The sequence below is a fragment of the Melopsittacus undulatus genome, chromosome 8, assembly GCF_012275295.1.
Source record: "Melopsittacus undulatus isolate bMelUnd1 chromosome 8, bMelUnd1.mat.Z, whole genome shotgun sequence".
Taxonomy (NCBI): domain Eukaryota; kingdom Metazoa; phylum Chordata; class Aves; order Psittaciformes; family Psittaculidae; genus Melopsittacus; species Melopsittacus undulatus.
In genome coordinates, this window is record NC_047534.1 from 54562684 (window position 1) to 54589649 (window position 26966).

The 26966-nt window shown below is 43.3% G+C and overlaps 2 protein-coding genes across 7 annotated transcripts in view; both read left to right on the forward strand.

Moving 5' to 3' along the window:
* The first annotated feature begins 2352 nt into the window (after positions 1–2352).
* On the forward strand, positions 2353–20008 carry ACADL (acyl-CoA dehydrogenase long chain). The gene is made up of 11 exons (XM_005144176.4): positions 2353–2527; positions 4531–4692; positions 7982–8119; positions 8550–8714; positions 9668–9734; positions 10922–11086; positions 11742–11843; positions 13105–13218; positions 15274–15401; positions 17632–17718; positions 19381–20008. The coding sequence occupies exons 1-11, from the start codon at positions 2454–2456 to the stop codon at positions 19472–19474; spliced, it is 1296 nt and encodes a 431-aa protein (XP_005144233.1). The 5' UTR covers positions 2353–2453; the 3' UTR covers positions 19475–20008.
* A 395-nt stretch (positions 20009–20403) lies between these two features.
* Positions 20404–26966, forward strand: part of KANSL1L (KAT8 regulatory NSL complex subunit 1 like) — a 65921-nt gene continuing 59358 nt past the window's right edge. For 2 of the 6 annotated variants that reach the window (XR_004549894.1, XM_034065206.1), the window contains exon 1: positions 24316–24487. Coding sequence is in view for 1 of the 6 variants with exons in the window: in XM_034065206.1 (XP_033921097.1) it covers positions 24410–24487 (78 nt within the window). In the remaining 5 variants the exon portion in view is untranslated. Of the gene's footprint in view, positions 20495–24314; positions 24488–26966 lie in introns of those variants that run through there. The other 4 variants (XR_004549893.1, XR_004549897.1, XR_004549896.1 and 1 more) reach the window with 3 other exon arrangements.

Here is a 26966-nt window from a genome sequence, read left to right on the forward strand (position 1 = left end):
ACTCTCTGCCTTGCTGCAGTATCTATCTCTTCTCTGTTTACTGCGAGCACATGCAAAAAAAACCCAAAACAAACCCAACATTATTCTTAATGACCCATTTTTTACAGAAACCCTTCTCCCCCCAGAATGGTATGAAAAATGTCAATCTGTTTGTCATTATCCATTTGAGGTACTTTCTCACCCCAAGAACTGACACTTGCAACCTGGACAGTTTGCTTTCCTGTGGCTTAGGTCAGGATCTACCATAGCTCAGTTCCTTAATCACTTTACCCTGTGCATGGGTGATGAGATAGGTCCTGTCGGATCTTTTTTGCTGTAACAAAACTGACTGTACAAGGCAGTGAACTGGGTGACCTGGCATCCCTGAGAATGTGAATCTCCCTGCCACCCTCCTGCCTGCTAACAGCCCTGACGCCAAGGTGATGGTCTCACCTGGTAGCCTATGTCAGCCTAAGGAGGGCACTCGCTAGGAGGCTCTACCATACAGACTGTGCTCAAATCATACCTCTGGGCACTCAGACTCAGTAATTCCCACCAAACTCTATTTTACTTCTTTCCTCTCAACTGCCCCTGCATGGTTCCCTCCTGCCTAAGTCTGATAAAATACAAGATCAGACCCAAAGGAAAACATAGCACAAGTTTTCAGCCTGCAACTGGGTTGGTAATGCAGGTACTTTTGGCTGTAAGCAGACAGACAGACAGCTCTCTACGTTGGCACTATATCACACTGAACACACATGCACCCTTCACGAGGCTAGAGTCCTTCCAGGCAGGCCCATCGACAGGAATAGCTTTTCCTGTAGTGCCATCTTCTGGATCAGGGTGTAGGAACACTTCAACTGAAACTGATCAAGTTACTTATCTGTTAAAAACTTAAAACAGCTTTAGGCTATGGCTCAATATACAGAAACAGTCAAACCACGGGAATTCTCTCAACAGATTATCTACAATTTAAATCTCAATCAGTCATTAGCTTTAAAATGACAAGATTTTGACCATTATTTCCTGGCTCCATCTGCTTTGCCGTTTGAGCCACTGCAATCTTGCTTTTTAGATTTTGTTCTATTTCTCAGCAAACACGAAGGCTGCTTGCTTACAAATTTTGTGCCACCTCATGACTTTGGAACAGCTGACAGTTCTCCAATGCCATGTGGAGTGAGAAAAGCAGGTAAAACCTTATTGATGGAGCCTATATATTGCTTTAACCTAATCCTCATCACAGTGATGGCTGTAGTTTCCAGTCAGTTTGTAGCTCAGGGTTTTGTAGGTAAAGGAAGCAGGTAGGAGCTCCTTTCTCACTGAAAGATCCCAGACTGGTTTGGGTTGGAAGGGACCTTAAAGCTCATCCAGCTCCAACCCCTGCCACAGGCAGGGACCCCTTCCACTGGAGCAGCTGCTCCAAGCCCCTGTGTCCAACCTGGCTTTGAGCACTGCCAGGGATGGGGCAGCCACAGCTTCTCTGGGCACCCTGTGCCAGCGCCTCAGCACCCTCACAGGGAACAGCTTCTGCCTAAGAGCTCAGCTCAGTCTGCCCTGTTCTGGCAGGTTAAAGCCATTTCCCTTGGCCTGTCCCTACAGGCCCTTGTCCAAAGCCCATCTCCAGATGCCCACTTGCAGCTCAAAACAGTGGATTCAGGAGATTATTATCCATCACCTGTGCAGTGTGGTGACCGCATGAGCTGAAGGAAGAACTCTGACTTAAATCTTTATTCTTTCCTGGTTTTCTCTTCCTGACAGTAATGTTCTCTCACCCTCCTGCACACAACGATCATAAACATCCTCCTCATCTTCACTGAAGGATTTTGGTGTGCAGATGCCATAGACCAAAACCCATCGACGTTAGGCCTCAGGGGTCCTACCGCCAATATGGGCCCCGAGGGCCATTGCTGGGCCGGGTGGTACCGTCCCTTCCCGCACCGCAGGAGAACACAGGTTCCCCCGGCTTCCTCGTCCCTGCCGACCCGGGGAGAGGTGACGGACCTGCCCCTGAGGAAGGGGTACGGACAGAGCCAGGACAAAGCCGGGAGCGGCCGTGACTCCGCACAACAACGGGAACCCTTGGAGCCATAATCCCCTTCGGGCCCCCTCCCTCAGTGCCCCCGAGCGGCCTTTGTTCCCACTCCCCTCTGGAAAGTGATTTCAAAACGTTACTATAACAATTAATACAGGTATTTCAGGGCAATCCTGCCCGGATCGAGCCCAGGGTTTGTATCACGCGAAGGCAGGAGCCAGGATGACTCCAGGGGTGCGTGTTATAACAGAGACTGCGGGCAGCAGAAACGCCCTCACCACAGAAGCTGAGGGGAAGCGGACAGAGCCCAGCAGCCCCTGTGGAACGACCCGGAAAGAAAACAATCATCTGGAATCAACAGCACCGTGACAGGGCAAGGACCGTGCCCCGCCTGCTGCCGGCTCGCCCTGCCCTCTCCCGTCCTGTCCCACCGCGGCGTAAGATGGCGGCTCGGTTGTGCTGTGTGAGGGGATTGCTGCGGGCCGTCGGGCCCCGGCCCTTCTCTGCCCAGGCCAGGTTAGCGGGGAGCGGGCCGGCGTTGGTGGGCAGCGCCGGGGTACAGTGGGGTGTGGTGGGGGTGCCTGAGCGATAGTCTGGGGTATAACTCAGTGGGCTTGCACATGCTATATGTATATATGCACATATATAAACTATATGTATATATACGTATGTATACTTGTGAATATACATACGTTGTGGGTGTCCCTGTTGTGTGCGTTTGGAGGGGTGCAGGTGTGTGCTATGTGTATGTGTGGCAGGCAGTTTATAGGCACAGGTCCATGTGTATATACTGATGTATGTGTGCGCCTGTGCCTCCATTGCTGGAGGTAACTGGGGTCTGGTGTCCCCCAGCTCTGGACCCTCCTTCCCCCTGTGCCCTGGGCTGTGGCCGGCCCCCCCCCCCCCAGGCCTGGGAACCCCCTGGATACCCTGGGCTGTGGCATGGCCCCCCCTCCTGCCCCAGGCCTGGGAGCCTGCTGAACCCCCAGTGCCTGACAGGTTTGGGGGCCCCTATGCATCCCATGATGGGGCTGACCTTTGCTCCACTTCCCATCCATGCTCTGGGAACATCGAGTCCCATAGTTGCAGCAGGTGACAGGCTGGACATGCCTTCTCCTGGGAATGCTGGACCCATGGCAGCAGAGCACTTGGAATGGGGTTTTTGGGGAGCAGAAATGCAGGGACATCTTCATACCTCTTCTGACTGTGTCTCCTAGGGTTGTGGTTGGTGTGCTGGAGCAGCCTGGCTCTTCCTGTGTGCCACATGGGCTGTGAGCCACAGTTAAGTGGTCTTAAATACAGCTCAGCAGCATCTTAAACAGCGTTAAATATAAAATGGAGCTTTTGGGAGAGCCCAGCATGGAAAGCCTATGCTTGGGGGTCCAAAGTAAGTTGCAGTAGCTTGCTGCTTTCAGGTATCAATAGCAGTACATAGAGTCCGTGTTTAATCCTTTGCACCAGGAACAGCATGAATAACTTCATGTGGCAGTAAATAAAAACCTTTGTCTCAGTAATGGAGTAAGTGTAGGCTCAGTTAAGCTCTGTGGGACTGCACAAAATTGCTGTGCTGTGCTGAGGATCTGAGGAGAGAGGAACAAAACAGTTTGAGAAAGGAACAGTGAATGCTTTTCTATTTAATACAGCTCAGCTCTGTATTTCTGATTTCTGGTGGTTTGTGGCCATAAAATAAAAGCAAGTCAAAGAACACAAAGAAATGACTTTTCATTACAGCTCTAAAGTAATATGTCATCCTTGACATTCTAAGCCCCTTCAAAAGCTTCAAACCCTTCCTTGTTACTTTGTAATTGCACTTCCCTTGCCTGGTTTCAGCTACTGACATCTGCCATTGTTTCAGTTCTTATTGTTAAAGGAGCTTTTTTGCTTTTAGGTTAGTTTGTATGAGAGTTTTGGGAGGATTAGCCTTTCTCTACAGAAAAGACACTGAAAGCTAGAAGGAATTAAAAAATATATTCAAGGTTAGAACTATGCAGGTATATATGAGAATGCAGAATATACTACAGCCCTCAGAGCATGCAAATCCATATTGTACTTGTTTATATCTTGAGTGTGTGAATTTTCAATGTCATGGGCTTGGAGGCTTTTGGGGGCATATAGAGAATGAACAAAACCGACTAAAAAAGAGTACTTGTTCGAGAAGTTACCCTTCCAGTTTAAATTGAGCTGAAGTGTATCTTGGAGGTTGGGTGGCAGGGGAGAAGGCAGTGATGATTTTTAGCATCTCTAATGAATAGAAACTTTATCCTCTCACCTATGTATGTATTATTATCACTTTTAGTTTAGTTGAAGTGTTAAGGACAAACTGGTGTTGCTTTGCCACCTTTCATAGCCCAGTGAAGTACAGTGTCTGTTAAGTTTTACATTTATCGTGGGTATCCTTTAGACCTAACAGTGTGTAAGGCTTGGGATGTGAAATATGTTTAACAACGTAGGTGTCCCCTTTCTTTTAAAGGGTTATGTAAATGGAGTGTGCTAACAGATGCTTTCATTTGTCTTTTTAGTCCTCTGCAAGCTGAGCAGCATGGAACAAAGCGCCCTGAACCATCTTCTGCTAAAAGCTTGCTTGATATAGGTACTCGGAGGATCTTCTCGTCAGAACATGATATCTTCAGGGAGAGTGCCAGGAAGTTCTTTCAGGAGGAAGTGCTGCCTTTTCATGCAGAGTAAGATAGCTCTTCCAAATTCTGGTTTGCCAAATAATGTGCATTTTTCACAAAAAATGCTTTTTGGGGGTGTTAATATGACAAGATAAACAGGGTTTTTGTTTTAATCACAAGCTATTTTAATTTACTCAGTTAAAACAAACCTGCCTGTGAAAATCATATGGGGGAGGGGAGGAGAAATCACACCTAAACAAAAATCACTTCATTATTTGAGCTCCAGTGCAGGCAGTCTTATCCTTAATCCTATGAGCAGACAAATGCAATTTGCTGAGTTGCAGCAAAAGAATCCCTGCTTGTAGGTATTAACTCCGACACCAAAATCCTGGGGGTGGAATTAGGGAAACAATTCAGTTCTTGAGCTATTGCACTGCTGTGATCTAAAAAAAGCATTGACACTGTCTGGGTTGTATTGCAGTAGGTTTGTCAATAGGGTACAGGTAGGATGGTAATTATGTATTACCAATGTAGTTGGTAATTATGTATTACCAATACAGTTGGCAATTATGCATTACCAACACATTTGCACAGAGCATCTTTGTTTACATTTGTATCTCTTTATTTTTTGCTTCCATGGAAATGTGTGGTCTTTGCACAGATTAGAAGCGTTGTACTTCCATTGAACTAGAGCTGGTGGGTGTTTTTCTCCCTTACTTCAGTTATAGCAAATCATGTTATAGTTGGGGAAAGTAAATTAACTAAGAACATGTTTTTGAGCAAAAAATGTTAAGCTGCAGAAGTGTCTAAGCAATTTTTACGTTATCTGAAAAATAGTCCTCAAAAAAACCACCAGGGGTTAGAGAAGGACTTGTTCATAGAATCCCAGACTGGTTTAGGTTGGAAGAGACCCTAAAGCTCATCCAGTTCCAACCCCTGCCTGTCCAACCTGGCCTTGAACACTGCCAGGGATGGGGCAGCCACAGCTTCTCTGGGCACCCTGTGCCAGTGCCTCAGCACCCTCACAGTAGAGAATAAAATGCAATGCTGTCTCCATTGTTCATTCTGTTGCCCACCACCTGCAAATTCCATGGTGCCATGACTGTCTGATGGTTACATTCCTGCACTGTCACTCCAGGTTTCCTCCTGTGCTGTGCCCTGCTCTCAGACCACCTTCCCAAGGACAGCCCCTGTTGGACCAAGATCCCTGAAACATGCTGACCTGGCTGTTTATTGGGCTTGACTCTTCTGCATAGCCTGGCCTTAAGTGCTTTGAGGGATGGGGCAGTCACAGCTTCTCTGGATACCTTGTGCCAGTGCCTCACCACCCTCACAGGGAAGAATTTCTGCCTAATGTATAATACAAATCTCCCCTCTGTCAGTCTAAATCATTCTCCCTTGTTCTATTGCTAGCCTTTCTCCAGGTTTCTGGTTGGCCTCTTTAGGTACTGAAAGGCTTCTCTAAGGTTTTTCTGGAGCCTTCTCTTCTCCAGGCTGCCCCAGCCCAGCTCTCTCAGCCTGGCTCCAGAGCAGAGCTGCTCCAGCCCTTGCAGCAGCTCCATGGCCTCCTCTGGCCTCGCTCCAACAGCTCCACACCCCTCTTGTGCTGCTGCCCCTCAGCTGAATCAGGACTGCAGGGGGGGTGGCCCCAGGGCACAGCAGCAGGGCAGAATCCCCTCCCTGACCTGCCACTCAAGCTCTGGGGATGCAGCCCAGCACACACACACACACACGGGGGGGGGGTGTTTCTGGACTGCAAGTGCACACTGCTGGGTCATGCTGAGCTTCTCATCAACCAACACCCCAAGGTCTTTCTTCTCAGGGTTGCTCTCAATCCATTATTAGCTCAGCCTATCAGCGATTGCCCCAGCCCAGGCCTTGCAGTATTAATTATTGCACTTGCATTGTTCTTGAATCTTGCTGCTAGACGAGTTTCCTGATGCAGCTCACAGTGTGTTTCCACAAACAGCTGAGGTGGCACAATTGAGTAGGTGGGGTGTTGTGGCTCTGGGGCAGAAATGAACAGCAGGAGGCAATGGAAACAGCTTGCATCAGGGTTGTTGCCAGCTATTTTTTTCATCCTCTAACCATAACCTCAAAGCAGTATGCTTTTCCACTGAACAATCATATCCTATCCAGAAAAACAGATGTTTTTCCTCATCTTTTGTTAGAATGACTTCTAGGGTAGGTCTGTGAATGGGTACTGGCTCTGCTTGAGACTGGTGAAGATCCAGCTAGCTTGCTGATAGAATGATTTGCTAAGCAAACTGGAATAAGTTGGACTTGTATTTTTGTATTATTTCAGCAACCTATGAACTGTTCTTTTCTCAGACCTTTCAATTAAAGGAGGCTTCAGGCTTAGTTTATGAAGTAGAGACAGGAATGGCCCTGAAAGTGGTGGTGGGAAAGCAGAGATGTTCATGAGAGGTTTGTTTAAGATTTCCCGTGTAAGAACAAAAGGTCTGAGAATGAGCTTAAATATGTAGGATAAGATACTTGAGTAACTGTGGATAAAGTTCCGTGGCATAGCTCTGCTGCACACAGGTGTGTCAGAGGAGAGGTTCTGGTATAATCTATCTACCATAGATCTTTAAAATTGTGGTTCAAAGAAAGACACCAAAAGCAAAAGCTTGGCCATTAATGTCTGTCTGATTTCCCGGTGAGTTGGCAAACTCCATAAAGAGGCACTGTTTTTCCAAGAGTAAGTGATTCCTGTGGTGTTCAAGTTTGCAAAGTGTCAGCAAATAAGCCTCAAGTATCTATTTACAACCTTGAAACTCCCTTAAAGCAGTAGTTGACCATGATACAGAACTGACTTGTGATAAGTGCACAGGAGCTGACTTTATATAAAAGCGACTAATATGTTAATGCTCGGTTCTGATGAAGCAGTTCTCATTGGTAGAGTTGAAATCTTTCACAAAAGGTAGTGATGTGTTACACTCATTTTGTACATGGGGAAAATGGAATTTCAGGAAGATAAAGACCAGATGGTTGTAGCTAAAGCAGTCTGGTACTCAGTCCAATAGAGAGCACTGCCTTTCATAACAAGTCTTAAAGAGATGTTAGGTTTCATGTTGGAAGCAAGAGTTCCAACTTGTACAGTTGGTGCCCTGTTGTGTCCACTGTGCCATCTGTGGACTTGAAGAATAAAAGAACTATTATTAAGCCATCACTTCCTGGCTGCAAAATATCGTTGTCCACATACCCTACATGTTGTCTGCTGATGAGACTGAAAGCCTCTTCCTATGCAGTGAAACCTGACTGCAAGTGTTGCAGTGTGAAGCAGCAGCCGTGACAAATAAGCAGTAGCACATGGGGGATTTAATGCATGGCTGTCCTTGTGCTCATTTTGCAGGTGGGAGAAGGATGGCCAGGTGAGCAGGGAGCTCTGGGAAAAGGCTGGGCAGCAGGGATTGCTGGGTGTTGCTATCGCTGAAAAGCATGGAGGCATCGGAGCGGATATCCTCTCTTCGGCTGTGGTCTGGGAGGAGCAGTGAGTATCACATGCTTTGGGAAGAATTTCAGTGATATTATCAAGAGACTGTTGTTTTTCCATGAGGTGCCCTCATTGTGGAATGTGTTTGCTTACAGAAAATAGTGTTATCTTCCTTGTGGAAATAATAGCTTAGACCCTATTGTTTTAAGTTTTGTGGATGATTGTTTTAAGTAACAAATGTCATTGTGCTCCACTGGTAGGGCTTTGTGGCTGGGAGAAGGGTTTTTGCTAGTCTGGTAGGCTGTATACCCATTTGGCTGTGAAAATACATTCTATAAATAACATTGCAAGTGCCAGAGCTCTGATTGTCCAAGACTTCTGTGTGGTAGGGCTTTCTTCATTCTTGGGTCTGTGTTGTAACAGTGTAAAGTTCAGTGTTTAATCTTTGTAGTACTTTTTCTGAACTTCTTTTCCCTTACTCCCCAAGGATGTATGTTAACTGTACTGGCCCAGGATTCAGCCTTCATTCAGATATAGTCATGCCCTACATTGCAAACTATGGCTCTGAAGAGCAGATAAAACGCTTTATCCCCGAAATGATCGCAGGCAAGTGCATTGGAGCTATTGCCATGACAGAACCTGGGGCTGGCAGGTAAGCTAAATACTAAAACAATGGTCTTAACATCATGTGCTGTCTATTAATTTGTCAGTGAAAGCAATTCTGAGCCTCCTGGTTATTTGGTCATTTTAGTTACTAGACTTTGATTTACCTTTATAGTATATATATTTATATGTACCTTGATTAGGTAGGACCTCAAAAACCCTTTTTTTGTCATTTTCAACATACTTGGTCGCAGTCCATTTCTGTATCATCCAAATGTGGGCAAACAATGATTTGTGTTTGCTTTTATAGTCTGAGTTTATAGTTACTAACTTGCTTGTCATGTGAACATAATTTTAATACCCAAGGTAGTCAGGAGAAAATTACATACCTCGGTAAAGAGGGCTTGACTTTAGCTTTTGTTGTGGAACAGAATGCCCTGTTTTCTCTCCTCTGAATCCTTGCAAACAGAGAAGTGTCCCTCCTTGCCCATCATTGTTGAAGGGCAGACAGCACATGTTTGGAGTAGACACAGCTGATCTGGACAGTTCCCAAAACAGAGAGGAACAGGTGAAAAGCAAAACTTGGTGTCATGCTTCTACAAATGGTAGATGTTGCCAGTGGCTTTTTACAGAACCTCCTGATAAGGGTTGAGCCTGCTTAGAAGATGTGATTTTGTCTGGTGTTTATCATTTAAGGCATACTTGTGTAAGGGGATACTGACCCGTTGGTGTTAGTGCTTATGACACCACCTTCCACAAGCCAGACCAGTTAAAGTGGGACCTCCTGTTCTTGTACAGTTGCATGGATTTATCATCCCTTTCCACAGGGTGCTTGTGGTTTCTTACACTCCAACCTCTTTCACCATGTTTCACTGTCTGCATTTTCACTGACCCTATTCCTGGACAGTATAAAATTACTTTCTTTTATATTGGGTAGAATTCAAGATGCAAATTGAAGCTTCTGCAGTGTTTTCTTGAAGGACCTTTTGAATTTCATTTTAGTGACTTGCAGGGAATCCGAACATATGCAAAAAAAGATGGAAATGACTGGATTCTTAATGGGAGCAAGGTAAGTGAACAGACATACACACCTCATAGGCTTTGGGAAGTGAATGCATTTAAGACAGTGAAGGATGTTCGCCAGTGTTATTATCTCCCCCAGTCCTTTCATTTTTGTGGGGTTTTGTGAGTTATGCTGTGATGGTGGGTTTTTTGTTACCCAGTTATTTTTTCCTAGGACTTGAGATGTTGCTGGCAATTTATAGACCAAGTTATGGAAGGGCCTGAGTAAGTTATTTTTGTAGCTTTTAAATAACCTTATCAAAAGGCCCATTTTCTCTTAAACTGGAGAGAAAATAAGTTCTGCACAGAAATAAGCCGCACCAGAGCTGGTTTTTAGTACTGAGGCTGAACAAGAAAATGGCTGTACTATCACTGTGAAATCTTCTGTGACCCAAGTGAAAACTTGTGTTGCCATAATGCAGGCTGTGGAATCTTTATTCAGGAGCCCACTGATTGTGTTAGGAGAAAGAACCCAACCGGATCAGATGCTCTGTGTGTGTTGTCAAGCTGTTGCAAAGCTGGCAGCATTAACCTCTACCTCACTGCCATAATAAAAAAGCAAATGGAAGTTTGGGTTCAACAGGGTTTGTTTTAAAGCTTTGAAATGTCTTAATCTTATTTCTCCCTGCTTTCTTTTGTACTCCTGCTGATAACATGGTGCTGGTAGAGACTTCTCTCCTTAGGAGAATTTCCAGTGGTGAGAATGTGTGCAAGGAAATACATACGTATAGGTGTTCAAAAGGATATTTGCTCATGCTGCACCATTGAGGCCAAGCAGGACAGATAGCTCATTTCTTTAGCTGGAGTTAAGATGGATCACTTTGGCAGGTTCATGAGTCATTCTGCAGGATTATAATAAGCAGTTGTGACAAGGAGCCATTGATAGTTTTGCATATTATACCTTGCTAATTTAATTTTCTAGGAAAGAGATCCTCTGTGTTCATTTAATCTCTACATTCAATACCATGTTCCTTCTTTATCATGGGACAGGCAAAAGAAACAGACGTTTGCATTTAACTTCGTACTTCTGACCCACGCAACACTTCTCAAACTAATTCCTACTTTCATAGACCTGGTTTCGAAACACTTAATTCTGGAAGCTTTAAAGTCTTTTGCATACTTACAGCTCACCCTTGAAAGAGCCAGTACCATTTTTCTAGCATGTTGCTTTATTCCAAGCTGCATTTTTTACAGGTATTTATCACTAATGGTTGGATGAGTGATGTAGTGATCGTGGTTGCGGTTACCAACCGGGAAGCCCGATCTCCTGCTCATGGGATCAGCCTTTTCCTGGTGGAAAATGGAACAAAAGGTTTCATCAAGGGACGCAAGCTGAACAAAATTGGCTTGAAAGCTCAGGTGAGTTCCTACCATCCCTAACAGGTAGCTTGGAGGAAGTCAAAAATCACTTCATGCCTGGCATTAGCTAAATAAATATAAAAACTGTCAAGTTCTTAGGCTTTAGAGCACAAGTGATGTACATGCAAGGTATGATGCTGAGTTTGGCTACATAAGTCTGAAGCATTCAGTGAGTAAGGAGAGACTTGAGGAACCTGGATTTGTTGATTCTGAAGAAGCCTGGAAGTACAGGGTCTGATTGGTGTCTTCAGCTTACCTAACAGTTGGCTGTAGAGATGGTAGCACCTGATTCTTCTCAGAGGAGCATAGTGAGAGTGGCAAGGACACAAGTTATGTTAAGGAAAATTCTAAGTAGGTATTAAGAAAAAAGATCACCATAAAAGTGATCATATAGTGGAACAGGGGCCAGGGAGGTTGTGGAGCCTTCCTCTTAGGAGCTTTGGAAGGAAGTGGACGCGGCCCTCAGCTGTTTGCTTTGCTGGAGCTGCTTTCAGAAGGAGAGAAACAAGGTGAGCTTTGGAGGACTGTTCCAACCTAAATGGTTCTATGATTTCAAATTAAAGTGTACAATAGCAAGAAAAAAATGGGGCAGAGGAAGTGGAATGAAGAGATGAGGATGTTGGGCTCTGAATGGTTGTGTTTAAAATCCTCTTAGGACACGGCAGAGCTGTTTTTTGAAGATGTGCGGTTGCCAGCCAATGCCTTGCTTGGAAAAGAGAACAAAGGCTTCTATTATCTGATGGCAGAGCTCCCTCAGGTAAGAGGAACTGAGTGTTTGCTGTCTGTAGGAAGAATACAGGATGATTTTTGTCATCATTAAAATCTGCCTCAGTCTGTAGGATTGTGTATCGTGGGCAGCCACCTTGGGCTCAGAATCGGGATGTCTGTAGGCAAGACTGTGTTGATAACTGCTGTTTCTTAACTGGAGTACACAGTTCCTAGTGCTAATGGTGCAATTCTTTGGGCATTGATAAAAATGTTGATACCCCACCAGCTCAGCCCAATCTCTTAATCAACACCCCAGCTATTGGAGAAGATGAAGGGTAGTGTATTTAAAAGAGCATACCTACCACAGTTTTCCTGTATAATTCTATCATGAAACCACTTTGCTTAGGAAATTAAATACAGCTTGGAGGTGTCAGATGCATTTGGCATTCTCTTTAAATAAACAAGCAAACACTGCTATTTTAGCTGTTACACCAGTAGAAGCATATTAAAGATACAAGGAACTCTTTTCTTTGTCCCTATAGCAAAGTAAAGAAGTTGCCAAAATACCTTGCTAGTAGAAATAACCGTTTACGACTTAGTTTATGAAGTTTTGTAATTATTTGAGAGGATAAAGAAGCAATGTGGTCTTTCAAAGCATGACTGCTTTGTCAAAACTATGACTTTGTACTTGCCTTATCTGGTAGGGAACATGTTTGTGTAATTTTATGCTGTGAGCAAGTAGAAAACCTGATCAAAGGAAATGTTTTACTGCTTTAAAGAAATAGATGCATTCATGAACAGGTTCAATCTGATGCATGGGATGATTTCAGTGGTGCTAGAAGCAATTGTTCTGTACTTAGTTCCTGTTTTTCAACATGTTATGAGGAAGGAAAAAACAGCCAGGGTTTTGGTTGTTTTTTGGTAGTTTTGGTTTGGTTTATTTTTGAGTTGTCCTATTGAAATGGTTAAATACAGTTGTCCTTTAACCTCAGCAGTGAAAACCAAAGATTGAACCAGAATTTGGTGTGAATTTTTCAGTCAGCATGAGGCCTGTGGTTGATTTGTATCTATTTTCTGAGTCATTGTTGTGATAGAATACTACCCAGAAAAAGACTTAACAGAGCTTCAGGCAGGGGGCATTTGTCCCACTCATTAATTTCAGTAATGCAATGTGTCTGAGTTGATACTTCATGTGACTTCTGCCCCCCTCCCTTAATGAACAGCACTGAACATCTGTGCCCCAGTTGTGCATCTGATATGGAGAAATGTAGGTCTCATTCAGCTGGATTCTGTAATTTGTGTTTCAAAAGGAAAGACTGCTAATTGCTGACATGGCTCTTGCCGGCTGTGAATTCATGTTTGAAGAAACAAGGAATTATGTGAAGCAAAGAAAAGCTTTTGGGAAGACAGTTGCACACTTGCAGGTGAGTTTGAACTGAGAAACTTGTGTACAGATTCCAGTGTGCTTTTGCTTTATATGTGAAATAGGGAGCAAAGGAAAATCACTGGGCTGTTTTCAAAGGACTGTTTGCACAGTTCCACTGTTGGACCACTGCTGTTGTTTGCTTCCATGCCTGACACCACAAAAGCCTTAATGTATGTGTTCAGTTAGATACCTCCCAGCAGTGCTGCTTTTGGAAGTGAAATGTGCAAGCTGAAACAGGCTTTTTGCTGCTAGTGAGACAAAATCACTTCGTTGCTCTTAGGCTTGTGTTTTACTGTCGGGGGTCTTAACCACAGAGTCTGTTACACCTGCGTATGTGTCTGTATCTGCCTGGAGTTCTACAGACTGCAGAAGAGCTTGGTGTATGTGCAGGTGCTGCTTTCCTGTGCACAAAATGCATTGCAGAAAAATGAACTTGGAGGCTGATGGTGGGGGCTGCTCCTAGGCAGTGACCTTGCTGCCTGCATACAAAGGTGTTTGTATTCAGCTTTATGGGTATTGTAATGAGATTCCTCAGCTAGCTGGGTATTCAAGTGACTGCATATAAAAGTGTTGGATCATTTTCTGTGTGCTTACCTCACTCCTGACAGTGGTAGTTAATTGTGGTTGAGACACTTCTGCCTACACTCTTTAGTTGCAGTCATAAAACAGATGTTGCTTTCCACAGTACTGCGATGTTCGAACTTTCCTGAAAACCATGTCAGCTGTTAGGGCTGGAGCAGACCAAGCTCCTGCATGTTTGGTGTATAGGACAGAAGTGATTCACATGGGTTGGAGGATGTTGTTGAGATTTCCTTTGTCAAAATTAAACCTTTAGCTGTGAATAGCAGCAGAATCAGGCCCTTTAGAGGCTGGACTGCTTGTTGTCTTTCAGAAAATTATGATTTTCATCTGTTTTTGAAGCTAACATTCAGAAATATAGTATATGCAGTGTGCAGCTTTAACACAAAAGAAATATTGTACCTTTTTTGTAATGTAGGTAAGGGGTGCTTCCTAATTCTGATAGTTCACTGTGCAGAGACCTCCAAAATAATCTCCTTTTTTAGGCTAGCCCACTACCAACCATCAGGTGGCAAATAATGAAGCATATTATTTTTGCTGAAGTAATCCATTCTTGCATATCTCTTCATTTTCCTTTCTGTTGCTGATGGCTAGAATATGCATATAATGAAAATTCCTTTCTAATTAGAACTCTGCCTTGTCTAATTCAATTAGTCATGCCACAGGACATTGTTTGAAATCACATCTTTGTAATAGTAGACTGGTCCATTATATTTCTTGTCAAGGGAAGCAAGAAGATATTTTATATATATATTTATATATACATATATATATGTGTTTGTGTATATATATACATATACACAGTTTCAGAACTGTGAGATTAGAAGACCTATTGTTAGTGGGTGGTGGTTTTATCCCCTTCCTACCAGAATGTCACAAAAATGGGTGGATGCTTGCGTGGCCTGGCTTTACAGAACCTTAGCAATGGATTTAAGTTTCTTTTACCTCTTCTATTTAGAAGCTCATCCAAAGTGACAGAACTCAGTGTTGAAAAACTTCCTGATAGTCTAAAAATTCCTTTGATTTTGCTTGTGTCTCTTTACATATGACTTAAACTCTCAAAAACTGAATGCATAGAAAAAGCTTTCAATAGATGATGAAACGATATTAATTGGGGAAGTTGGTGGCTCTGTGAAGTGAAGGGACATTCCCCCACAAGAGGGAGCCTAGAATGACAGAGCACCCAGTGCCTCCTACTCTGTGCTGTCTAGGAATTTGTGTCCAGGTTCTTGGGGTTCAGGTTCTTGTAAAGTAATATTTTGAGTTGGTGTTGAGAAGTAAAGGGCTGTAATTTTCTTTAATGAGATTGGTAAAGCCATATTTGTATGGAAAGTAAGCTGTCTTCTGGTGTACAGAGCCAAAGTGGTTTGAAATGGCGATTTCTAACATAAACCTTTTTAGAAAATGCTCCATTTTCTACTTCAGGGATCACTTACAACTGTCCTGCTCTTTCTTTGTCCATTTCCAACATCAGACAGTGCAGCACAAGCTGGCAGAAATGAAAACACAGATATGTGTGGGCCGAGCTTTTCTGGACAACTGTTTGCAGCTGCATGCAGATAAACGTCTGGACTCCCCCACAGCTTCCATGGCAAAGTATTGGTATGTGGTTACTTGTATGATCTTGACAGGAGGCTGATAAGAACACTGAACTGTTCAGATCTACTGAAAAGATAACATTGCTGTCTGATTAATAATAAGGTAGTCAGCTTCTAATACAGACCACTAACTTTAGATTTAGTGGTGTAGCCAACAAAAATCTTTGTTACATTGAAAACCAGTGTTGTTTAAACAGATCAATTTCCAGACAATAGTGTGTTTATAAAACAGGCTTCCATTAATAACCAGATCAGGACTCAGCGTTAGCTTCAAGTAGAAGTGAGTATTTTGTTGGTATTCAGGCAAACACTTCTGTTTTGCTGTAGCAAATTGTTGTTGGGGATTTTTTTTTGGGGGGGGGGTGTTTTTTAATGGAGAGTGTTTGGTTTGTTGTTTTTTTTTTAAAGCACAGGTTTATTTGGAGCTCATATGATTATTAATCATTAATTAGTTAATTTTACTTAGCAGTAGCCCTTTCGCCCACCCAGTTTCTGAAGCTGTCTGGTTTAGGAAAGGAATAGTTGGCTATATCTACTGGTGTAACCAAGACTAAACAGTGCTTTCTTTTATTGGCCAGAACTCCTCCTTCCTCTCCCCATACTTGGTGGTGTTATCTGTTAACTTACATTTAACCAGAGAAAGCTGGATGAGTAGAAATATCTAAGATAGTGGCACATAAATTTGTATAGTTTTCTTTCTGCTTGTAAAGATGGGGGCAAAAAGAGCACATCAGATATGAACAAATCATTGTGTGGAAGATGCACTTGTGTACAGCTCCTAGAAATGAGCAGAGAATACTGAGGAAATCCAGAGAGAGTATTTACAGTGAAAGGAAGGATTTTGATTGAGTGCTGTTCTTGGCAGTGATTACCTAGAAGTACCAGGTACGTAAGGAGAGGCATTCAGTTTTGAGGAGGAGGGAGCAACTACTGCCAGCTCAGATATGTAGACTTATTTCCTCAACAAATTTCCCAGAGCAAGCCATTTGAAACTCCCCTACATTCCGAACTGTTTAGTGCCACAATTTGTTATGGATTTCCCCTTTTCCTAATGGAGTCTAGAAAATGCCGGAATGTAGAATTGCTTTATTCCCTATTAGTTCAGGATAATGTCTCCAGTTAGTTTTGCTTCAAACCTTTTGTATAGTCCTCAACTTGAGTGAGAGCTTTGAAGTATTTTAAAGCATGGTTTGTGCATTTTGTTTCCAATATGTGATGATAGGTCTGAAGGTTTTACTTTTTGGTGACAGTTTGTATTGTGTACCTACATTAATGTGAACATACATTTAGGAAAGAGAGCTTCAGTAACTCACTGCTGCAGACTAAAAGTTCCTATAATAAACTGTAAGGATTTAAGGATTTTGTCCTGTAGTGACAGGACAAGGGGTAATGGGTTAAAACTTAAACAGGGGAGGTTTAGATTGGCTATAAGGAAGAAGTTCTTTACTGTTAGGGTGGTGAGGCACTGGAATGGGTTGCCCAGGGAAGTTGTGAATGCTCCTTCCCTGTCAGTGTTCAAGGCCAGGTTGGACGAAGCCTTGGGTGATACGGTTTAGTGTGAGGTATCCCTGCCCATGGCAGAGGGGTTGGAACTGGATGATCTTAAGGTCCTTTCCAACCCTAAATATTCTATAATTCTAATCGGATGAGGGAATGTTTTGGAGAATAGGAGAGGAGGTGTTTGAAGAAAAGGACTCTTACATTCTTCATTGAAAAGAAATTGCCTTGAATTATTTTCTTTCTGTTCCTTCTCTCAAAGTTACATGCTTAGAAAGTGTGTGGGAGGGTTGGTGTCTTTCAACTTCAGCTTGACCTTCCAGTGCAGTTCAGATCTTTATTTTGCAGTTAAATCTGTATTTTGCAGTGAGAAATCCTGATTAAGAATTACAGTATTTTGTAGAATTCAAAACTATAGCATCTGTTGGGGAAAATAAATTATATTCAGGTGATGGATATACTCAATAGCATCGTGGTGTGTTGCTAGTGGGAGTGTAGGGGGCAGCCTGTGATTGCTGTTTTTTTGACAAAGCTGAGGATTTGGTAAGAAAAGAGACTATTATCAACCTGCTTTACAAAAGAAATCTCTGTAGCTATGAGAAAGGTAAGCAAGCTTGTCTGTGTATAGAATAAAACGTTTGGTTCTATTTTTGACTTGCTCAGTTATCTGTGTATCTCGTGATGTTTCATAGCATAACATTATTCTAAAAACCAATTTTTTTTTTTGGCTATTTAAGGGCTTCTGATCTCCAAAACAGCATAGCTACCCAATGCGTGCAATTGCACGGAGGATGGGGGTACATGTGGGAGTATCCAATTGCAAAGTAAGTGAAGCATTTCAAACTTGAATGATGAAAGATTACCAGCAAACTAAAATGAGGCACCCCTTTTACATCTACTTGACAACTGTTTAATGTTTAGAACTGATTACTGACCCTTTTTTCAGCGTGTTTGTTGAAAGGCAGTCTATGGTATGGATGTTTGCAGGAAGGCTTTGTTTTGATTCTCCAAATAATTCATAAGCTGATGAGCACTTATCTATATTATTATCTGTTTTCCACAAAATAGAAGTTGCTTTTCTAGAAGAAAATGTTAATTGTAAAAAAAGGGAAGCAATGTAAAACTAAAAATGAGAAGAGGTAGTTAGCATGTTTTATCTGAAATAAAATGCATGTGTATAAAGGAAGGAAAACCTGTTGGTCAGTTGAAATCTTCTGTAATACTCTAGCATAACAAATTGCCTAAACAAGAGTATGACTGACTACATTCAGCTTTTTACATCCTTTTAAGTGAAAAAGCTCAGAGATCTATATGTAAAAAGAAGGTTTTGTAATTCCAAATTTGTGGCTTACTTTATAAATTTAGGAATATTTATGGGGTTTTTATATATTTCCTTGTGTATTATCTGTGAAGATGTGTTTCCTTTTGTGTACATGCCATTTGCCACACTAAGAGTTTACTGGAGCTGTTTTTAATAAAACAGAAAGAGGATGTGATCTGATAGGTGGAACAGGAAAACCAGGAGTGCTGTGCAGTTGTCATAAGTAAACTAAATTAGTTTAACTGAGTAGGTTTGACTTTTTTTTTAATTATTATAAATATATTGAGTGTGAAATGTTGCTTTAAAATAACTTTTCTGCATGTTTTAGTGAGTATAATTTGTGAGTGTCTTGCAGCCTATCTAAGTTGGAAGGCCAGTAAGTCCTGTTTAGGGTGTCCTCAAACTGCTGCTTATCTGTGTGTGCAGTAGTTGTCCATACAGGGTTTTATTATCCCCATGGTTCAGCAACATGCCTGTTTCCAGAGAATGCCGTATTGCTCCTGGGCTGCTCTCTGAATAATGAAGCAGAATTAAGATGGAAAAGCAAGCTGTCATTGTCCTGTGTGTTCTCACCAGCTGTGCATGTACTGGCACCAGTTCCAGCACAAGGATGGAAATGGTTTGGCTGCATGCAGCTTTTCGGCTGCTGGCCCAAATAGAGCTGGAGCTGGTGTCAGTAGAAGGCTGTAGCCAGCTGATGTGAAAACCATAGACACTTTCTTCTCCTCCCAGGGTGTTTGAGGCCCACCTCAAAGAAAGAACTGACAGCACCATTAGCAGTCCTCTTGACAGGATCAGACAGGCCAGGGCATTAGAGCAATTTACCACGATAACTATCAATTTGGCTCTGCAGGAGTTGTTTTTTAACAACAAGGAAGCACCTGGGTGTAGCAGTTCATGCGGGCATACTGCTCTGCAGGATGAGTGTGGTGGGGGAATGGGGGTTTTGATGTCAAGCTGGGTTAATGCTCAGGTGCTGAGAGGAAAGGAGGGAATAAGTATTGGGAGAGGAAGAGTAGTAAGAGTCTTGTTTTATAGTTTTATTTGATTAATTAATTAATGTATTTAATTAAGGGGGATAGTGATATCTTTTAATTCTGATTGTGTGTCCATTCTGAAGAGTTGTTTTTAATCTTTCCTTTTTGTTGTTGTTTTTTCCCTTCAGAGCTTTTGTGGATTCCCGTGTTCAGCCAATCTATGGTGGCACCAATGAAATAATGAAAGAACTTATTGCTAGAGACATTGTCAGTGACAAGTAGGGCAGGTTCTTACTAGTTTGAAGAGTCTTCCCAGAATCCCATATACTAATATATGGTATGAAATCAGACATCAGAATGTAAGTAAAATAAATGTGGTATATTGTATTCCTTCAAGGAAGTGATACTATTAAAAATAGTAACAACAGTGTGCTCTATGCAGAATATCTAATATTAAATTACCTTTATTTTAAATATCTTGGTAATCCTCTGGGTTCCAACAGTTCTGGTGGCAAAAGGCAGTTTTTTGTCTGGGATGTTATGGGTAGTATTTCAGACTTGGTGCCATTATATTCAATCCAGCCCTCGCTTTTCAGAATCACAGCTCCAGGGAAATCACGTTCTTCACAAATGAACGGAAGTTATATTAGCATTTATCACTGAATTTGTATTCCCTTTTGACAAACTTAACTACCGTCACTATACAGAATGGGGAGGGAGTGTACAGCTGACCTCGATGTTTACATGTAACCCGAGCTGCCTTATTTTAATTACTTTCTTTAAATAAATATAATAAAGCATTTCTATGCAATCTTACGGTTGTCTGCATTCCTTTAAAACCTGAGGGAGAGTCGCTTCCTTTGGGCCCGTATTCTCCTCAGGGCTCGCAGAAGGAGTTTTGAGGAAGGGGACTGTGAGGCTGGTGAATTTTATCGACCATTTCCAAGTTATACACGTTAAAAAAAAAGAAAAAAGCTGGAAAATGTGAGTTTATCCCTGTTTACGCGCAGAGGGTTGGCTCTAACCTCTCAGCAGCAGGGCTCGGCGTTCTGGCCGCCGTCCTCCCCTCAGCGCCCCGCCTCAGGCCCCCCGCCAATGGCGGGCGGCAGCCCCCACGCAGAGCTCCGCCCCCGGCGGCTGCTGATTGGCTGCGCTCCTCCCCTTACTCGGGGAAGCCCCGCCCCTCTCGCCGCGCTGCGCTTTAGCTGGGCGCGGACTCTTCAACCTCGGCAGTGGGAGCCGCGCCGAGAGCCGTGCGGGCCGCAGCGAGCAGCGCCGGCGGGGCCGAGCCAGCGGGCGGAGGCAAGCGGGGGGCTCCGCTGGGGGGGTGAGGGCGGCGGGGCCGCGGCTCCGCGCCAGCGGGAGGTACCGCGGTAAGGCGCGGTGGGGGGGGGGTGCTGGGGAGGAGAACCGGGGCCGGGCGGCGGCCGGTTCCCGCGGCGGGAGCGGCCGTGGCGCCGCCGAGCGCTGTGCGCGTGCGCGGGGAGGAGCCTGAGGTGGGGGCGGGGTGAGTGAGGGGGGGTGGGCTTAACGGTCATGGCGCGGGGCGGGGACGCCCCTCACCTCATCGGGCCGCCCCTCACCTCATCGCACCGCCCCGCCGGCTCCTGCCGTCCTCTCCTCCCCGCTCCACAGCCAACCCCGCCCGGCCCTGCCCTGCCCGTCTCGGGCTTGTGGAGGGAGTGGGGTCCCGAGTGCCTCACAGCGCGGCCCGTAGGTACACGCTGTTGTGCTGCCTTGGCCTTTTTTCATCGTTATTTTTAATATTTGGGTCAGGAAAGCTTCACTCTGCGTTTTCATGTGTGGTTTTTACGTGTTTTTTTAAGTTCCCGCGTTGAAACTTCCCTGTGGTAAACAGATTACCACAGATTCCTTTGCTTCCTAGTGACCCTGACCCAGCTGGCTTCCCAGCCCCAAGATCATTACTTATAAAACTGAGTAGATAAAGTAGATAGCAAAGCTCTGGAAGGCAGCCCAGCTCCAGGTGCGTCCCCTCAGCTTCGTGTGCTCTTGAGCAAGGCTTTAATCCACTTTGTGCATCAGCTCCCTGGTTGTAAAACACTGAGGTATTTGATACCCATTAGCGGTGGGAAGCAAAGTAAACCAGGGTACAAGAAAGCCAAGTGGATTTTTCCAAGTGATATTACTTCCGTGTGCTTAATAAAAAGGAAATACTAAAAATTAAACTGGGTAAAGCATGGCTGTAATGCTGATAGATGTAGCGACTCGGAAAGCTACTGTGTGCCTGAGGACCCTCCTTCCTTATTGGATCGCAGTGTGAAATCCTGTCAATGTTTTGGGGAGTTTAAATTCCAGTCATCTGAATCAGTGCCTAAGAGCTGAATGGGCGTTGTTTAAGCCCAAGTTTTATGGCCCACTCTTCAAAGAGTGGAATTTGTAAGGAGAACTGAAATGTTGGTAGGGAAATGGATCTGAAAGCATTATGTGTGTTTATGTTAGCGACATATACAACCTGCATAGAGAGACACGTGTCACGTACCACAGAAAGGGCTTAAGTTTAGCATATGTTAAAAACAACTTCAGATGTTATGTTACAAATACATTATAGACAGAACAGGAATTGGTTGATGGCATAGTAAATAAACTTGGGAATAAGATACAACTCCCTGTTCAGAAGCAGTTACGAACAAAGAGAAAAACAACCCTGTTCGGAGATTTTAATGAGTATTTTATCATAAATGAATACTAATGAGTTCCACTTGAAGTGTGTCCTTTTTGATGTTTTTTATGAGTAAAAGTGTTTGGGTGGTCTGTCTAAAATTGCATTTTCAAAGGGAGATCCTTTTAGGATGTTATGTGTGTTTTATTGTTAGTTTGGGGTTTTTTTTCCTCAAGGAGGTGGAATTTCTGGTTATATCTTCTGGGGAGTGCAGAACACTGGAGCTTGCAGCTTTATCTGTATAGTACTGTCTGCACAGTGAGTGCTGCTGAAAGCTGAGACTCCCCACATAATCCTGTTTGGGTTGTTGGGTTTTTTCCCAGTCTATTAATAGAACAAAACACTAAAATGTTTAAATACACGTCAGGAGTAACTGGGCTGCTTTTGAACTGAAAACAAAAGCTCTGCCTACTGAGATGATTTTCCTTTCTCTTAAAGGTTAGTCCCTGGTGTGTTAAATATGGACTTCTTTCCTTTTTCTTTCATGCTCTTAATCAGGACATACCCAGTGGGGCCAACATCTCTTTTTGCCTTCGTTGCTGCAGACTGTTCTATGAGAAAGTGCAGCTTATGCTGTTGAGCTGTTCTCTCTATTCTTAGAAGTTAATATGGTCCTGTGAGTTTTGTGCAAATTGGGAGAGGTAGGTCAAGTACTACCCAAGTGGATGCCACCCTCCCACCAGGCACAGCTTGGAGCTGGCCAAAGCCAGCTCCAGCTCTGGGTCTTGGCACACAGTGAGGGCAGTGCTGCAGTAGTGCTTGTCTGCCAGAACACCGCTTTATTTTTGTCTAACCAGTATCAGGGAGGCTGGCCAAGAGTTGCTAGGGATTAGGGGGCAAAACAACCCAAAGCCGTAGGAAACCAGGTTCTGTCAGTTGTGGTGTAGGCAGATCAAGCTTGCTCATGTAGCTGCCGTCTCTTCTGCAGGAAGGCAGCACTTGTCAGTTTGAAATACAGTATTTTTGAACGTTCTTGCTGAGCTTAATTTGAGGTGTGTCACCAGATGCTGTTTGCTGCCAAGGACTTCATTTTGCTTTTGAAATGCCTTCTAGGCAAGAAATAAACACTGGAAGTTTGCTTATCTGAAACACACTTCATCTATGGATAAACTGGAAACAGTTGTGTTAATTTTACGCATTATTTGTAGGCCCTTGAATTTGAGAGCAAAATAGCATATAGATATATAATATATACACACATTATTTTTTGTATATATATATATATAATGTAAGTCTTCTCCTGGCCTCCAGGAATCTCACTGTTAACAAGAAAGTTTCAGGTGTTTGGGATGACAAAAGATGACTCCATTCAGGAGAGAAGGTTTGTAGAGGGGAGCCTTACAAACGCTCATGCAAGTGGAGTTTTATTGTCACTGAAAACGAGAAGATCACAATCAAAAACCCCGCTAAATGACACAGCAATCCTTCCCCATTAAAAATCCCCCAGAACATTGTCTGCAGCATTGTGTAACAAAAGGGACAGTGTTATGCAAGGGGGGGTAGAGTCAGAAAGTGAAGTGACTATAAACAAAAGCTGTGAAGGGAATGCTACCCTGTATGCAAGCAGGTTTGTGGTTGGGGTTTGGTGTGTTTATTTGAATAGGGTGCTGCTCATTACCAACATGAAGACACTAGTTTCAGGATTTAGACAAATTCCGTTGGGGTAAGCCTGAGAGGGAAGGGTATAACATGAAAATGTTGAGTGAGGACTAAGAAATAAGCAGAAGTAGCAGGGGAGAGAGGATAGGGAAAGGAGCAGAGCTCATGGCAGAATTAAGGATTGATAGCTGTTGCAAGAGAAGGGAGCAGGGAGGGAGTTCTTGGCTGTGGTAAACTGCAATTCCCAGCTATATCCTCCCAGGTAATTAGGGCATTAGGGGAGGATAAGCATAAAGTCACTTTAAACATCAGTTGCTGTACTGTGCATGTCTGGTACTTGTTTTTTCCCTCCCCCGGTACTTTACGTCAGCTTTTCCTTTTACACTTCTTTCTTGTCTTTCAAGTAGAGTGTGTATTCAGCAGATGAAAAGCAAACTGGTTGCCAGTTTAGTAGCATTTCAGCTGGTCTGGTTTTGAAACCGCAAGTAGTACACAATGGAAAAAATCCTTGAAATGGTTTACCTAGGACAAAAAAGCTTTTTCCAGAATGAAAATACAGCCTCTTCCTGAATACTGTGCTGCAGTACTTGTCTTCCCTCCCTCTGCACTTTCTGGGGTGTTTTTTTGTCCCCAGAAGGTAGCAGGTTTGCCTCTGAAAACTCACTTCCAATAAGGTGAACTGAAATTATTTTTGCTGCTTTCTGCCAAAATGAAATAAAATGTGTCAAAATGAAAACTGCACCATTCTCACTGAGCCAAGGACTTGTACTAAAATTTGGGTTTAATTTTTTGATTTTTGTGGTTTTGCAGTTAATACTCTGTTGTGCTCATTTACCAATGACTATTTGTGTCTGTGTTTGTAAACTTCTTGGAGAAATGCCAAGGACTGGAGACTGGGACAGTACCAGCTTTCGTAAAGTCTTTTTGATGGCACTGAAATGAGAGGAACGCACCTGAAGTGTCTCACACGACTGTCTTCAGGGCAGAAACATCGTGTGAAGTTTGCACCTTGCTGGGTAAGGGGCTAATTGAGCGATTTCTCTCTTCGAAAGCATTTTTTTTTAGCTATATTATAATTTCAGCATCATCTGTCAGGAAAACGCAATTAGTGGTTTAGTTGGTGCTCTTCAGTTTCTGGTCCCATTTGAAGGTACTTGCAGGTAAGAGGGAAAGGAATCTAAAAGAGGGGAAAAACTGCCCCTAAACTGAAATAAAGTGTGCATTGCAATTGAGGACATCTGAGGCTGTACCAGAAAGGTTTGTAGTATTGGAGGATGTATAAATCAAGTTAAGACACTAGAAGCTTTTGGTGCCAGTTTTTTTAATAGCCTTCCTATTCACGTAGGTATGAGATATACACCTGCAAACTCCTTCTTTGCTTGAGCAGCAGCTCTGCTGTGTGTGGGTGTTTCCTGGCTTTCAGGAGTAGCAACCTCCGACTGTTAACCACTGGGGTTGAGAGAGGTAGATGGTGAAGTTGGACCAGTCCTAAACTCATTGCGCAGTGTATTGGTCTGACAGTGTTCTGAGAGGGTGTTTTGGAACTCCCAAGGACAGATCTAACATGGGACTCCCTTGAGTTCATAGTAACCCCACAGAGAAAGCATGGGCTTCAGTTCTTTCCTCCTTACAGTTTAGCCATCCTAAATCCCTTTGATTTATTATAGTTATTTGCCATATGCTGAGATGGGGGGAGGCATAGGTGTCTGAATCCATACTCCTTCGGATTTAAAAATTCTGTGCCTGCTAGCAAGAGTTGAAAGACACAAAACCAGGAGTCAGTCAGGTGCTGAGAGCATTGCTAAAGTCACCAGAAGCTTTGCAACTGGGGCCACAGCTCTCATCAGTGCATTTCCCTGTCTTATCCTAGTAACAGAGCTCTTAACTGAATCGCTGTCTGCTGGGGAGGACTTTATTTTGAGCTCCTCTATAGTCTGAAGTTACTGGCTTGTTGATAAAGGTTAAAATCCTGGGGATTTGAATAGTATAGTTCAGGATTAGCATTAGGACCACCAAACCTGGTCCTTGTGATGCTGAGGAGGTAATGTACAGCATGAAAACCTCATGGTTGAAGTATAATGCAGTAGTGAAAGGTGAATAAACCATACAGAGAGTGTTAAGGCAGTACTGGAGCATGTGGTACTCTTTTTTTCTTTGTATTTTGAGGGCTAAGGAGAAGGCATCCAGACTGGTATTTCTTAGCTCCTTAGTGTTTCACATCTCCCTTTAATGTTTGCACCTTCAGTGTAAAACCTGTAGTTATAAACAAGCCAAGGCTTTGGACAGGGTGTTTGCTTTTCTAAGGATCCATACATGGCAGTCTCGGAATCGTTGACCCCTTATGGGATCTGTGCGTTGAAAATTGCTGAGCTGGGCAGCTGCTGTGGAGATCAAAGAAACTGAAGACATTGAAAGAAGGGCAGTGGAAATGCTGTTTGTCGTGGTTTAAGCTCGGCTGTAAATCATGCAGTCGCTCACTCACTCCCCCCCTTTAACTAGTAACCAACTAGTACACTGGTTAAACAGAGAATTTACTGTGGAATTACTATGCTACACTCACTCATGTTTATTACTCTCGTATTGTTTTTGTCTTTGTCTCTAGCTTCTTAAGGAAGATCTGACAATATCTTTCGGGCTTCTGCAGGCCATGTTCAGTTAAATCTTTCATTTGGTTTATTGAACTGTCTCCTACACAGTGCTGGAAGTACAGTGTAAGGCAGTGATTCCTGCTGTGTAGGCTGTGAAATAGATATAGTAGGATATAACAGCATAGCTGCTGACAAGAGGTGGAGGGTGACACTGGTGGTTTGATCCCAAAGTTAGGGAACCTTTTGCTTAAGCTATGGCAAACCACAGGCTAAAGGGCTTGTATAGGAAAACTGTTGGTCTTTACTCAAATAGTAAGGAAAATAATTAAAGAATATTGTGTGTCTAGTATGTAGGCAGTGCCTGACAAAGAAAGAACTGGGTACAAAGGCACGGATAGATTTTTTAGGAAACATTTAGAACTTCCAGTTCTTTGTTTTTAAAGCATTAGCCTTGATGATTGTTTTCTGAAGTGTTATTTTTGAGAATATAGACTACATTAATTTAGCAAATGTTTGCTTTATATAGATTTACATTAAATATGTTTCTCCCAGTAGTGCTTCTGAGTTTATTTCAGAGTGTTTCTTTTTGTGGTAGGTGTTCTGCTGTGCCGAACTTGTCCTAGGTAGCTGCCTAGCTGCCATTGCTGGGATACTGTTGTTAACTCATTTGAGTATAAAAAATATACTTGAACAAAAAGGAAATGCAGCTCAAAAAGTAACTTCTATCCAGGGCAGGTTGCAATAACATCCAGGCAGAGTTCTGGGGTGGGGATGTGTAGATGTTCACCTCTGTGTGTGCCTATACATACACATGCATTCACACACGTGTTTTGAAACACATCCTTCCAGTCACGTGTCTTATGGTCATGTTTTTCAGTTTGGGCAAGCTTAAATGATAGTCTTGAAC

Coding starts and splice junctions, on each gene's coding strand:
- ACADL (XM_005144176.4), top strand. CDS start 2,454: ATGGCGGCTCGGTTGTGCTGTGTGAGGGGATTGCTGCGGGCCGTCGGG. Junction 11,087..11,741: donor AAATTGGCTTGAAAGCTCAG/GTGAGTTCCTAC, acceptor AAATCCTCTTAG/GACACGGCAGAGCTGTTTTT. Junction 15,402..17,631: donor GCTTCCATGGCAAAGTATTG/GTATGTGGTTAC, acceptor TGGCTATTTAAG/GGCTTCTGATCTCCAAAACA.